The sequence below is a fragment of the Contarinia nasturtii genome, unplaced genomic scaffold (genome assembly GCF_009176525.2).
Source record: "Contarinia nasturtii isolate CC-2019 unplaced genomic scaffold, AAFC_CNas_1.1 Cnas_scaffold_745, whole genome shotgun sequence".
In the NCBI taxonomy this organism is placed as follows: domain Eukaryota; kingdom Metazoa; phylum Arthropoda; class Insecta; order Diptera; family Cecidomyiidae; genus Contarinia; species Contarinia nasturtii.
Genome location: NW_022198093.1, coordinates 1,699,536 through 1,713,345, shown reverse-complemented (window position 1 = coordinate 1,713,345; position 13,810 = coordinate 1,699,536). Strand labels below are relative to the sequence as shown.

At 33.4% G+C, this 13,810-nt stretch overlaps 1 protein-coding gene across 5 annotated transcripts; it reads right to left on the bottom strand.

Annotated features, from left to right (window-relative positions):
- Positions 1 to 1,213: 1,213 nt before the first annotated feature.
- LOC116341700 (basement membrane proteoglycan-like) lies at positions 1,214 to 12,431 on the bottom strand. Of its 5 annotated transcripts, none has more exons than XM_031768929.1 (27): positions 12,320 to 12,431; positions 11,327 to 11,431; positions 10,691 to 10,783; positions 10,028 to 10,042; positions 9,572 to 9,705; positions 9,334 to 9,427; positions 8,501 to 8,713; positions 8,400 to 8,402; positions 7,992 to 8,306; positions 6,948 to 7,910; positions 6,772 to 6,872; positions 6,552 to 6,680; positions 5,756 to 6,463; positions 5,524 to 5,683; positions 5,016 to 5,046; positions 4,720 to 4,757; positions 4,069 to 4,167; positions 3,895 to 3,993; positions 3,663 to 3,761; positions 2,785 to 2,883; positions 2,622 to 2,720; positions 2,492 to 2,548; positions 2,363 to 2,433; positions 2,161 to 2,298; positions 2,016 to 2,072; positions 1,761 to 1,950; positions 1,214 to 1,694 (listed from the first exon to the last, which is right to left on the bottom strand). In XM_031768929.1, exons 2-27 carry the CDS (start codon positions 11,412 to 11,414, stop codon positions 1,351 to 1,353), a joined length of 4,437 nt encoding a protein of 1,478 aa, XP_031624789.1. In that variant the 5' UTR covers positions 11,415 to 11,431; positions 12,320 to 12,431; the 3' UTR covers positions 1,214 to 1,350. The 5 variants fall into 5 exon arrangements, with proteins under 5 accessions (XP_031624789.1, XP_031624790.1, XP_031624791.1 ...); XM_031768930.1 differs by having other exon boundaries at positions 8,540 to 8,713; XM_031768931.1 differs by having other exon boundaries at positions 8,567 to 8,713.
- Between the last annotated feature and the right edge of the window lie 1,379 nt (positions 12,432 to 13,810).

The following is a 13,810-nucleotide window of genomic DNA, read 5'->3' as shown; positions in this document are numbered from 1 at the left end:
GCCTCAGACCAAAAACTAATTTTCGGCAAAAGTCATGTCGGTTTGCCAATTTGGATGTACCTGCCAAGAACACAAATGATACGAACATTTTAACCTCACAATTCTAGACATTTGACGGCCCCTTCTTCTACGGCTTGTTATTCAATTTCTTTTCTTTTACTCTTTTGGCTTGCCATTTGCTGGACGACCACACCATACGAGCACATTTCGAAATGAAAGCCACAAACCGGCATTAAGCATACTCAGCGTATACGTGTTCATTTCGCATTTTCACGTGAATATTCACACGTTTCGCTCTGTTAAATCGCTACAGAACGAAATACAGGGAGTGTGCGTGTATGTCTGTGTATCGACTTGAGTTCTATTTTATTAGGGAGCTGATATGTGACAATCTATGACAAGCACGTATGATGTCGAGAGAGAGAGAGGGAGTAGAGAGAGAGAATCGGTATAAAACCAAAAAAACGTGGACACAGTTTTCTCTGTCGTAGTTATCTTTGTTGAACAACCACTAAAAGTTATTAGATTCATTTTTTTTCGGTTGCTCGGTTTTTTTGTAATGCTTTGGATTTCAATGAAAAATATACACCAACAGCAATTTATTTGAGGCTTATTGTTCACATCTCTCATCTCTCATATATGACTCGGGCACACTGCGTCTATCTCTGACTCGATGACACATACATGCAATGATATTAACACCATTTATTTCTATGTCATATTTATCAAGTGAACATTTTGACAAAATGCAGAAAAAAACCACAGTCTTTTTGCAGGAAGTAAAACATTTTCAACTCTCATGAGATCAAAGTGACAAATAATAATTGCACAAAAGTTACCATTAGATGAATTAAATGTCATTTGGAATTACATTGTCATGATTGCAGGAAAATGTGTTTCGAACAAATATATTCGTTGAAAATCTTTGGTCGTTTCATCGTTAATTTTCGATTTGTATTATCTGAATTGAACCGAAACTATTTTGAAAATTTCAGATGAAACAAATATGATCAAAACAAACTCATTTTGATTAGAAACTCATAGGTGTTGATAAGAATTCATAGCGCTCTGGAGACCTAAAAAAGATCATCAATTTTGATCACCTACGGAATTTTGCCATCATAAAGTATGGTGAACGACGCTGAAATTTGTTATGGACAGAAGACATGAAAATATTGATAAAAATAAAGATGACATTGCTAATTAGATATGATTTCGAATAATAATGAGCTTTTCGTATCTTATGCAATTTTATTTCATCCGATATGCTTAATGCAACATATAGTACAAATGATGCGTTGATTTTCTTCATCAAAAGTTTGTTTGTTCATTTAGATATCAATCAATATTTTATGGGCCGGGCCAAACAATGTCCTCTATCCAATCCAAATAGTAAGCGACTCTTGTGTAAAAGCTGGGAAAATTTGGTGCACCACACACAACACCGAACGAAACAATTCCAACCACTGTAGATGTTTTATTGGTGGCAAAGTATTGCAGAGGACCACCACTGTCTCCATCACAACTATCATTTCTTCCATGAGGATCGTAGGCACAGTATTGCCCCCCAATCAAACCATTTCGAAAAGTCGCATGATCTACTCTGCGATTCCAATTTTTCACTGTAGAAATGCATTCTGATAGTGGCATCGTCATCAATTGCGTTTTAAGTAATCTGTCTGATCTCACACGATCTACAATTGCGAGGTTGATTAAGTTAGTTTACATTTTAATGGTCGAATGGAAATGCCGTAACTTACTTTCATCTGATTTTAATCCCCAACCAGCAACAATGAGCTTAAAATGTGTAGGTTTGTCACGATAATCCGTTTCCAAACATGCTGGCTTAATATATTCTGAAAACGGGATTCCGTCTCTGATCCGAATTAGAGCAATGTCATTCATTTTGGTTAGACTGGAATGCTGAGGATGAGCTATAATATCTCTTTCCTATTCAAAATAATTCACAAATTTATTTCATATTTTTTAGAAATTGTTACATCTTTAATAGTTACCCTTATTCTACGATTGATCGCTCTAACGTCATCTTCATCTGTATCGATTAAAGATACCTGTTAAATTATGATGCATAAAAATGATATTAAAAAATTTAATATAAAAAAAACTTTTTAAAATTGGCGATTATATTCATTTTCTTACTTTTCCCATTCGAGCCTTAACTGGTGGTCTAGGTTTAACACAATGTGCTGCTGTCAATATAAAACTATCCGAAATGATTGTACCGCCACAGTCAAAGGTCGGTTTGTAGCTATTGGCATCAAGGTAGCCAAGAGCAACCTGAGAAGAGAAGTTAAAATAAATTTATTCAAAATGTCAGAGGAGATTCAACGTTAAGAACTACCATCCAGGGAAATTCACCGTCTTCGACCAATTCACCATTTAAAATACGATTTCCTGTATACACTTTACAGGCTGAAAAATTAAAGTACATTTAGTTTTCAAGAATCGAGCACTTTAAGCCAATAATCACCCTTTTCTGATGGGCGCCGATAAATGGTTTTCAAGATTTCAATAATTTTCGTATTTCCTGAATAGAAAGAAGTTAGTCTCAGGCAAATTAATCTACGAAAAGATATGACAAATATAGTTGTAACTTATACCTTTTCTGATGGCAATAGTCATTGATGTGTCATTTTTGTTATCTTTTAAATCAACATTGGCTCCATTCCTCATTAAAATCTCCACAATCTTCTCAAAACCTGAAAAACAATCGAAAATGTTTAATAACAACTAAAAAATTCATTATTCTATTAATCTAGATACCTTTTTCTGTGGCCCAATGTAGAGTTGACCGTCCACCATCTCCTTGAATGTTAACATCAGCACCATTTCGAACTAACACTTCAACGACCTCTTCATGGCCTGAAATTAAGATTGAAGATGCGAATTTTCATTTGATGTAAACAGATAGTCCATAACGTATTAAATGATTTTGATATTTTTGGTGGACATTTTAGAATTTTTTTCCATTCTGACATCGGATCCGGAAAGGTGAGTCTCTTACCTTTTCATCGACGTATAAATCATTGTTGTACCTTACCATGGCCAGGAAAATTTCCGATTGATGAAAAACTCAAAAAGGGCCTCCCAAAAATGTTACCAAAACCACTTACACAACGAATTTTTAGAAAAACAGAAATTATTTTGCTCAGTTTTCAGTCTACTTTCAATAAAAAATGGTTTCAAAACTTTTTTTCAGAAAAGTACGGAAAAAAAGTGTACATACAAACACCTCAAACGGCCAATTTTGAGGTTTTTGGCCATTTTTGGCCAATTGACCATATCTCGTCCACTTTTCAACCGATCGTGATGATCTTTTTTTTTCAACATTATCTACGCTGTCCCAATATTCCGAATATGGCCATTTTTTTTTCGAAAAAGATGATTTCGGTGGTCAAAAATAAAAAAAAAATGAATTTTCAGCGATTTCTTAAAAATTCCACCTGGCTAATTTTTTTGCGGATTCTTAATTTGGTGCGCGAGCACTACTAAAATGTGCAAAAATCTCTTTCCAAAAGTCAGTGGTATCGATTTTCATTTCTTTAACGTATATATAAAGTGACGCAAAATATACATATTTCATATGTATGTTGGTATTGCGTCACTTGGAGGACTGCCATCCCCCGTGATTTCAAAACTACCTTCATGAGCGGCGGCATATATTGGTGTAGATCCGTGCTCATTTATGATGTTTACATCGGCACCATTTTTAATCAGTATTTCAACCACATTCCTATGACCTTTTTTTAATGAAAATGTTCGAATATTATTTTGTTTATATACGTAGTATGAATCCATTTCAATTTGGTATAGGCTTTTTTTCACTCTGTGCAGAGCAAAACATTTTAAATATTCAAAAAATGATTTTGTTACCATTATATGCGGCTGCAAAAATGGCACTTTTTCCGTTTTTGTTTTTCAAATTAATGTCAGCACCATTCCTTATCAACAATTCAACTACATTTGTATGACCTGAGAAAATAGAGATTCAAACAGTTTTTCTATTTTTTGTATTTTGATCGTGTGATAAAAATTGTATGAAATTACCATATGAAGCAGCAATCACTAAAGGTGACATACCGCGTTGATTTCTGATATTAGTATCCACTCCAATTCTTATTAATTGTTCAATTTTTTGTACATCACCTGTGTAAAATAATAAATGATGCATCATGTTAAACGTATTTTCGAGTAAATTTCACTGTAAAATCGACGGGATTTACAATTAATGAACTGCATTCGATGACAACTAATTATTAATAAAATGAATTCGAACAAATTATTTCAAGTATTTTTTTAATATTTGAACTGAGAAAAAGAAATGAAAATGGAGATGGACGGCCGGGGACAAGCTATGAAGCCCTTATAAAGAATCCTGCATAACATTTTAAAAATCCGAAAATTTAGCCTAGTGGCACTAGTAGTGGCACTAAAAAAAGTGGAATATTTCGTTTTTCCCATTTTTATTCGATGGTTTTGAAGTAAAATTCATATGTTACGAGAATAATCGCAAAATACGGCTCAATATGTCACCCGAATTCCAATATGGCGGCACATCAATTGAAAATATACTATGCATATTTTACGAATCATGCATTGAGTGTACGTATTTTGCGAATATTTAGCGAATATTTTAATATTAGCAAGACTCTAAGTTGAAGGTATTGCGAAGTTAGCGAGCCTTGTTTCATTGCTTACCATTTTTAGCAGCGTCGTAAAATATTTGCAATGGTTCTCTACAATAGAGGTTTATAAATAAATAAAAAATATTTTTTATGATTATAAATTAGACTAGCCAAAAAAATTATATGGTATCGAGATGCCCTCTCCGGTTTGGTGAAATAGACGAAAAAATAACATATTTGCCATTTTTGTATAAAATACTACGTATTTTTTTATAGCGGCATCTCGATACCATATACTTTTCCTTGGCTAGTCTATTATAAATAGGATAAAACAATGTTTCAGTTATTGTAAAAAATATTTGTACTTACACGTTTCCTTGCCAAATTGGAGTGTCTGGAACTGATCAAAGTTGACATATATTCAATTTAATTTGAAAATAAAGAGTCTTACAGCAATAAGAAGAACTTTTTCGCACGGTCATCCATGCGTATTCATTGGGCTAGTTCAAAAAATTATTCGATTTTTCAAGCTCTTAAAGTGGAATCATTAAGTTCCAAGCTAGTATTATTATTATTAGTTATTTTGGTGAAGTTTAAAAGTAGTCTATTTTTAATCAAAATACTGTGGAGGGAGTTTCTTGTCATGAAAAAGCCGAACCTGACGTTAGTTTAGCGACAAAATTAATTTTTGATGCTCTTTGCATGTATGATATCGAAATGGTGTGAAACGTTGCACATATCATTTTTGATATTAATTTAGGTGAAAAAATTAAAAATAATATTAATTGGGAAAGTGATAAATAAAAAAAACAAGTGATATTTCATAAAAATATGGGTCTTATTAGATAAAAATAAAATGAATAAGTGATAAACTTACCGGTGCATCTATCGCCAACATAACCAGGATGGCAATGACATAAAACATTTCCGTTGCTTTCCAGTGTGCAAGAATCGGCATTTTCACATGGACAACGATTACATGTGCCCAAAAAACTGGCCGACCGATTTGCATCACGATAGTAGAAGTGGTCGCAAGACTAGTAGCATATTCAGAAATCAAATAAATGTTTGCAATCAAAGATAATATTATGCATAATAAATTAAATTACCTCACAACTTGAGCCAGTGTAACCTTCTGGACAACGGCAAATTTCAATATCTCTAACTAAATCTTGATCGGTATTTTGTTGAACGGCTGTGTCCAAGGCAACATCGCTCAAAGAAACTAGTGATGTTCCTTCTTTGAGTGTGGCACGTACTAAAATTGCTTCCAAATTACTCAAAACGATTAGCAAATCAGCGCGCGAGGCAACTTTTGAACCGCCTTCATTAATACTCTGCCAGTCTGATTCTTTGAATAGAGCTTCAGTTCGGTTTTCATTTGGATTGAAACGAGTCCACACTAACGTGATTCTGTTACCACGAATGATAATGTCTTGATCGGGAATGTATGTACCATATGCTTCATTTCCAATGCCGAATGATAAATATCCACCATATGACTTGAGTTGATTGCCTAAGAAACGTTGTGGTAGGCTCCAATAATATGTGTTTCCATTGTAAATACGATTTGAAAGTTTATTAGTTGCAAAATCAATAGCTGGATCTTCATTTGTTTGAACTTCTCCGAAACGATTTGTTAATGGGAATTTGTCTTCGAAAATAATAGCTTGAATTTGTTGACGGTAGAATCGTGAAGCGGAGCAGGTCCGTGTTACACCTGAACAAAAACACTCGGTGCATCCAAGGGGATTAACTCGGTCGTAATTATAAGTGCCTTGGCGACATTGATCGCAACGGTGACCAACAACATTGGGCTGAAGAGAAAACCAATATGTAATGAATTTACTTATTATGATGTTTTTTTTTTTTAATTTGATAAATTGGTGTGATATGACTTATTACCGGACAAGTGGTTTGGTTTCCATGAGATTCGTCAGTTGAGCAATCGTATTGTGTTCCACGAGTTGCGTCGCCATTATAACCATTGGCGCAGCGTTCACAGCGATCACCTTCGGTATTGTTTCGGCAATTCTAAAATATATTTTTTGTTGTTAAAAAAAAGTAATAAAATATGTTTTTGCTGAATATATTGTATATAACCAACACTAAAGATTAAACTTACATGACATACACTAGTTTCACCATCACATTCATCTGAATGTCCATTGCAATCACATGGTTCACACAATCCCAAATATAAACCACCTTGACTACGTTTGTAGCCTGAAAATATAGTTATATTCCGAATAAAATCGATTATCTATTTAGACAAAAAAAGAGTGTTATTTATAATCCCACCTGGTGCGCAATCTTCGCAACTGTATCCTTGGTGGCCAAGTGGACATGAGCATTGTTCTACTTCAGATGCACGTACATTATTACCAGTATAGTGTTGACTGGCCGTATCCAAAATAACTTGAGATAATGCTGCTTCGCCTGTTGTCGTTGTATATGTAGCTTTGATGAAAATATCTGAAACATCAGCCAATATCATTAGCAATTTTTCACGACTGATTGTAATTCCATCCAGACGTTGCCAACTCTCTTCTAAAATTGGTACGACATACGATTGTAAACTGTTTGGTGCTACTTCATCGCGACGATGATGCAAAATAGTAATATCGTTGGCACTGCGAATTACAACATCTGGTGCATTATTGCGTGACATACTTCCGCCTGGTGTTGGTTTATATCGAATGCTATACTTTAGATTTCCACCGTATGAAGTGATTTTATTGCCGGCAAAATGTGATGGTAAACGCCAGAAATAAATATCAGTATCGCCAGCCAAATCATGGACTGAAACTTCATTATTGTAAGTGGTAATATCGAGATCACTTTCTTGTGGATTTTCATAATCGGTAATCATGGTAATCAGCGTGAATTCATGACGATTCTGTGCAAATGTTGGACGCACCGAATCTCTGTACAATGAACTACTTGTACATGTTTGACTGACACCATTACAGAAGCACTCAATGCAACCTGTACTCCATCTTGGATTCAAGAAGAATGAATGACTTGAGCATTGATCACAGCGTGAGCCGGTTACATGTTCTTTACATTCGCAACGACCATCTGGATGCTGTCGAAGTGTTCCACGAGGATCACAATTTGAAACTGGTACACTTAAAATTGTTTCGGGAACAACAAATTTCGTGCCTTGATTGTTGAGCAATTCGCATGAGTAGGCACCCGAATCTTCTACACCGATATTTGAACAAGTCAAAACACCATATCCATTATGACTTGTGGTAGTACCTAGGGTTAATCACATAGAAAATGATGGAAATAATGGAAATTAATCAATAAGTAATGGAATAGCAATTTTTTTGGTAGTACATTTTTCTGGAATATGACCCAAGTTCAAACGCCATGAAACCAGTGGCGTTGGAACACCAATTGCTCTGCAAGTAATATTGAATGTTTCGCCTGGTTGTAAGTAAACACTTGGTGGCGGTGGTTGTACAACAGTTGGTTTAATGCAACCAATTTCATCGGATCCATCGATGCAGTCCCTATGACTGTCACATTCAAATGTTTTTGGAATACACTGACCGCTGCGACATTCATATTCGCTTCCCGAACATTGTGATCCAGGTACCACTGTTCCATTACAATCTTGTTCATCAGAACCGTCTTCACAATCATTCTCGCCTATGATCAACATAAAATTATATTTGAGTTGTTTGTTTTCGACACAATTTGCACTAGATTTCTAAACATATTACTAATTAAAATTTTACTTACCATCTAAATGTAAAAGAAGTAGTATGGTGAATAATCAGTTATTAAATCGGCAATTTTTAATGTCAACCAAAAGTGAAGAAGAAAAAATTGTTTAAACTCACCGCATCGCCATGTTTTCAAAACACACTTATTATTATTACATTTGAATTCATTTGGCTGACACTGACCATAAGCTCTGCAACTAGATTCATCAGAACCGTCGGCACAGTCCTTGTAACCATTACACAATACGTGCTTTGGAATGCATTGACCATTCATGCATGTGGCTTCATACGAAGAGCAAGCTGTTTGTGGACGTTCCCAATCAAGATTACCTAAATAAATAATACGCAGTGCAATTAGTTCCGACTTATACGAATGTTGCATTTGCGAGCGAATGTTTCATACATATTTTGCGAATGGAAGCAAATGATCACGCATACAAACTAAACACAGGAATGTTTATGCACAAATCACGACAATATGTCGCATCTCGCTATATACTTTATTTCGTATATTTTACGTATGAATAGGAAAAGTTTATATTTTGCGAATAAACTGCCATTCACGAATAGTAGAAAGCCCCTAGGTATAAATATAATTGAGAAACCAAAAAATCAAATAAGTATCCGAGAAGGAATGTGAGACTTTTTCCGAGATTTCATTGAGGTGTAGCATCGCTATCCAAAAAATCTGCATTTTTGTATGGTGGTGTTATATTTCAATAAAAACTAACGAGAAATCTCACACGCCATTAACAAACCTGGACTAAAAAATTCGAAACCAATATGCGGTACTTTTCCAAACTTTAGTTTCTTTTTTGGTTGTATAAAATCATACAGAATCCATACTTTGGTTTGCATGTAAAATTATTTCAGTATTCAATTAAGAACTTTGCATTTTTTTTTCTGGTATTATAATTATGAAATTAAAACCAAATTGTTGAAATACTTACGACGCTCAACTGGAAGATGAACACCAACTTGAGCTCCGGGAGTTGATGATGGGACACCAACTGCTTCACAAATATATTCTCCACTATGTTCCAACTGTTCAAATGAAGGAAAAACACAATGAAAAGATTTACGAATACAGACGGTGACACTTAATCCAAATAATAATAACTAACTAACTAACTATAATTTGACATATCCAATGAGCTGTCAAAAATTGTTGGTGTGAACACAACTTACTCGAATATTCGGAATTTCTAAGCGACCTTGTTGATCCTTTGAACCAGGTGGCAATGGGCGACCACCTGGTCGAGTCCATCGAACTGGTACACGTAATACACCTTCATCACGACACTGGAATACAACTTCCAAACCTAAAATATTATATTAAATTTCAATTACTATTTGGCAATTAACATTGTTCGCAATAAATTTCGTTCAGTGAATATCTTCATGCGTTGATTCGGATTTGACTATACTGATCTTTTTAAATAAATATAAGTTGGGAAATCTTAAAACTGAAAATCCAAAAACAAATTACTATTCATGAGAAATCTTGAGTCATTTTTCAGTTTCATAGAATAGTAGAAGTTTTAGAAATTTTGAACATGCACACTGTAGATATGATAATTAATATCAAATGAGTTGGTTAGTATGTTGGCATGCATATTTCGATAGATTCAGAATCAGACTTACCCTCACGAATGTATCCTTTGTGATTAGCAATTGAAATTAATAAATTTTAATTGTAGTAAGATAGAGTTTAGAATAAACAAATAAATACATATTTTCATATTATCGTTGTTATATTAAAAAGCACAGTTGTTGTTTGAAATCAGTGAGAAAAAAGTCATTAAGCATAAATTACAATTACGTTTAAATCAGTAATGTGCGAAGGGGGGGGGGGGGTTTACCCCCCCCTGTGATTTGGTTGAGAAATTTTTTTTCGCGAAAATTATTCGAATTTGCTAGGGTTTTTCATGAAAAAAGTGAAGACCTTTTTTTTTTTTTTTAGCTCATCAATGTAGAAAATTGAGGAGAATTCTTCAAATTTGCTAGGGTTTTTGGTTCCGAGAGATTTTTTTCCGATTTGCTAAGGTTTTTCGCGGAGAAAATTCTTTCGATTTGCTAGGGATTTTCGCCTCAAAAAGTGACTTCCAAAAAAAAAAAAAAAAAAAAAAAACGAAAATTTGTTTGATTTGCTAGAGAATTTTTGGTTTTTGAAAAATCACCCCCCCCTGTAAAATGTAGCTCGCACATTACTGGTTTAAATAGTCGATAAAAGAAGTGAAATAAATACAATTTGTTGAAAAAAAATTTAATATTGTTTTGAGAGAATTCATTATCATTCATACTTACTTTCTTTGATCGTTTGATTGTTTGGATATGTTTTCAATTCCAAGCGATGGTTGATTCCATATGATGGTTGTGGGAGTTGTTGTGGTTTTGATGCTGCAATTAAAAGTCATGGTAAATTAGAATTTTTATCATTTTCGGGCGAACAATTTTTGAATTATAATTGATGAGTAAATTGTGTATTAATTTATTAACCATTTTGTTTGATGCATATAAATGATTGACTATTAGATGTGCTTTTCATTAGTCATCATTAGTTTTTTGTATAAGGGTTTTTATTTTGGTAGTTTGGTTGTATCACTTTTCGATATTTGAATTTGAATGTTATCTCTTGGATATTAGATTGTATGTGTATGTCGAGAGACTGACTATTCGTTTGTGAAAAATTGTGAAAAAATTCCGACGATTCTATAGCATCCATACAAAAATTCACATTCACACACCACATAATTTGAATTAAGTATATGTCCATTGTCCATAGTCTATTTAATATTAATTGGCTAAAAAGCTTTACTGCTTTTAGAAATTAGAATCAGTTAACACTTCTAGTGCACATGCAATATGTTTCGAGAAATAAATATTCGTTCGGTTTTTTACGGATTTACTAAGACATTTATTTTTTTGTTAATCGAAATATACCTGTACTGCAACTGATTAAAACGCCAGCCATATATAGAATGATCACGTTTAACAAATTCATGGTTAGATTTTTTCCACTCAATATCATCCAAGAAGAAGTGTTAACTGAAATGAGAAACGAAAATATCTATTTAGACTTCAACTTTTTTGGTTTGACTACAGCAAATGAGGTGAGTCAGATTATTGAATTTGATATTTGAATATAACAATGTATAATCAGTTCCATTTCAATGATATCCCTAAACATCACTGTCAAACAACTAGGCGGCCAACGTACATATACTACATTCACAACCCTATAGGAATTGTATAGCATATTGTAAACAATGTTACTGTATACAAGTGACAGTATTTTATATTCACGAAAAATGGAAAAAGATAATCATTTGTTTTTTCTTCAATTCTAAAATACTGGTCAATTTTCTGAACGAAGTGCCAATAAGAATGAAAGAATTCGCATTCCTTGTCATCCAAATTAGGCTTGGCGAATAGTACACGTAAATGTTATTTGGCTGCTCTATATGGCAATCTTATATGGACGGTTAGGACTAAAGTGAACCCAAATCCTGATGAAAATAAAACGGCAACATATTTTTTTTATTGAGTAATTACAACACATGTATTTTGATACAAGGCAAAAAAATTGAGTTATTCACTAAAAATTTGTTTAGTCAATGACGTCATTAAACATCGTGAATATGTGCCGACTAAATCCTGAAATTATCGCTCGTGCATTCTTTTCCATCACCCTTACAACATAAATAATCTTTAAAATCAATCTGTATAAAATTAAAAACGAAATGATAAAATAAGGCGAAAATTGAAAACAATATTTTTTCGCCTTAATTTATAAGTTGTTTCAGCTCATCTCTCAGTTACATAAACATTTGAATAAAAAAATGTACACAGCAATCATAACATGAATTTTTCTTCAAAATAAAATATACATAAGACAGTTCTTTCCGATTCACTAATCAATAAACTAGTACTAACTTTACAAAATGACACTAGTTCCCAATTGAAATATAAAACACTTCAATTAAAAGAAATTAATTTCAAATTGGTTCATCTCAGAATGACAACTAAGTGGCTTTGTCGATATAATTGCCAAATATAACTGAAAAATTGATAACGAAATAAAACGACTTTATATGGACTTTCGAATACTTTTAATCACATTAATTTAAATGTTTTGATTTGAGTATGTTAATTCATTGCATACTCACATATGAAATAGAAAGAAGAGAACACAGTTCGTAAACGTTTTTGAACACTGATAAGATATTTTCGCTTATAGTCAGGTCAAGAATAAGTTCATTATTTTTTTCGTGAATTTTAAAAAAATGACTAATTTGTTATTTGCACAGCAGAAAAAAAGTTATAATCAAATAGAAAATCAAGCAAATGTCTCTCTGTATTTAGGAATATATCCGCGATAATTTGGAATATCTCGATATTTAACGCAACTGCACAGAACTGTGTGAGTCACACATAGAATCTAGGGTATGTCGCTGCAAGAGTGCTTACTCAATTTGTCATAACTTAGTCCTAGTCCTGATGAGTTTGTATTAGTACATAGGTTACATTGGTTTCAGAGTAAAAAAAACGTCTGTCTTTTGAACGCAGCGACTATAAGAGATTTTCAGAAAAATTGTGTTTTGGCCACTGTATTTGTTTTGCTCTAGCTGCCATAAAAACGGCTCAAATACAGGAAGCCGTATATTCATTTTCTCGCTATCAAACTGAGTGCATCTGCTTTGAATTTTATGATTTGGGACTCAATACCGATAATTTAATTCCAAATTTTGCAATAAAAAAGTGCTGCCTGACATGCCTGATATGCGTTTTTATATCACAATTATTACCATGAAAGAAGCCATAAGAAAACCATAAATTTATTGCCTAAAACGATAAAAAATAAAATTCACATATAGTTGGCACTGCATTCTATGCAAACTTGTTTTCCGTTGCAACGGACTAAGTGAAAAGTATACGCCTATTACATAGAATGTAGCGCCAACTATACGTGAATTTTAATTTTTTATCATTTTGGGCAGTAATCTTATCGCTTCTTTGTTGCGAGAATGTCTTTTTTTATATAAAATATTGCCTATATCAATACATACTCTCCTGATTCTCCATCTATAAATGAATCTCTGACGTAACTTTTTACGTTCAATTTTTTTCTTTTGTCGAATTAAGTAGGTGCAACTGAATACTGAATATGTCTATCTCTCGGAATATGTTTCACTGGCCACTAAATTTGCAGTTATTGTATTTTTTTCTGAAGAAATGTTCACGTAGCGTCTAACCAGCGAACGTCACACAAATGTTAATACTAATAAATCTTCTTGACGCTTTTCTTTTTGAATTCCGTTACACGTTTCATTCAAATTTATCTCATTTTTTCCATGCGACACCGAAATCTACGTGTGGTAAACGGTGAGTTCGTTTTCCTCCTCCGATGGTGTATTGTGTAAGCCC

Excerpts from the sequence above, each read along its gene's own strand:
- LOC116341700 (XM_031768929.1), bottom strand. The coding sequence starts at position 11,414 with ATGATATTGAGTGGAAAAAATCTAACCATGAATTTGTTAAACGTGATC. Across the intron at positions 4,168-4,719 it reads TTACGACGCTGCTAAAAATG|GTGATGTACAAAAAATTGAA; the intron begins GTAAGCAATGAA and ends TATTTTACACAG. Across the intron at positions 2,299-2,362 it reads ACGGTGAATTTCCCTGGATG|GTTGCTCTTGGCTACCTTGA; the intron begins GTAGTTCTTAAC and ends TTCTCTTCTCAG.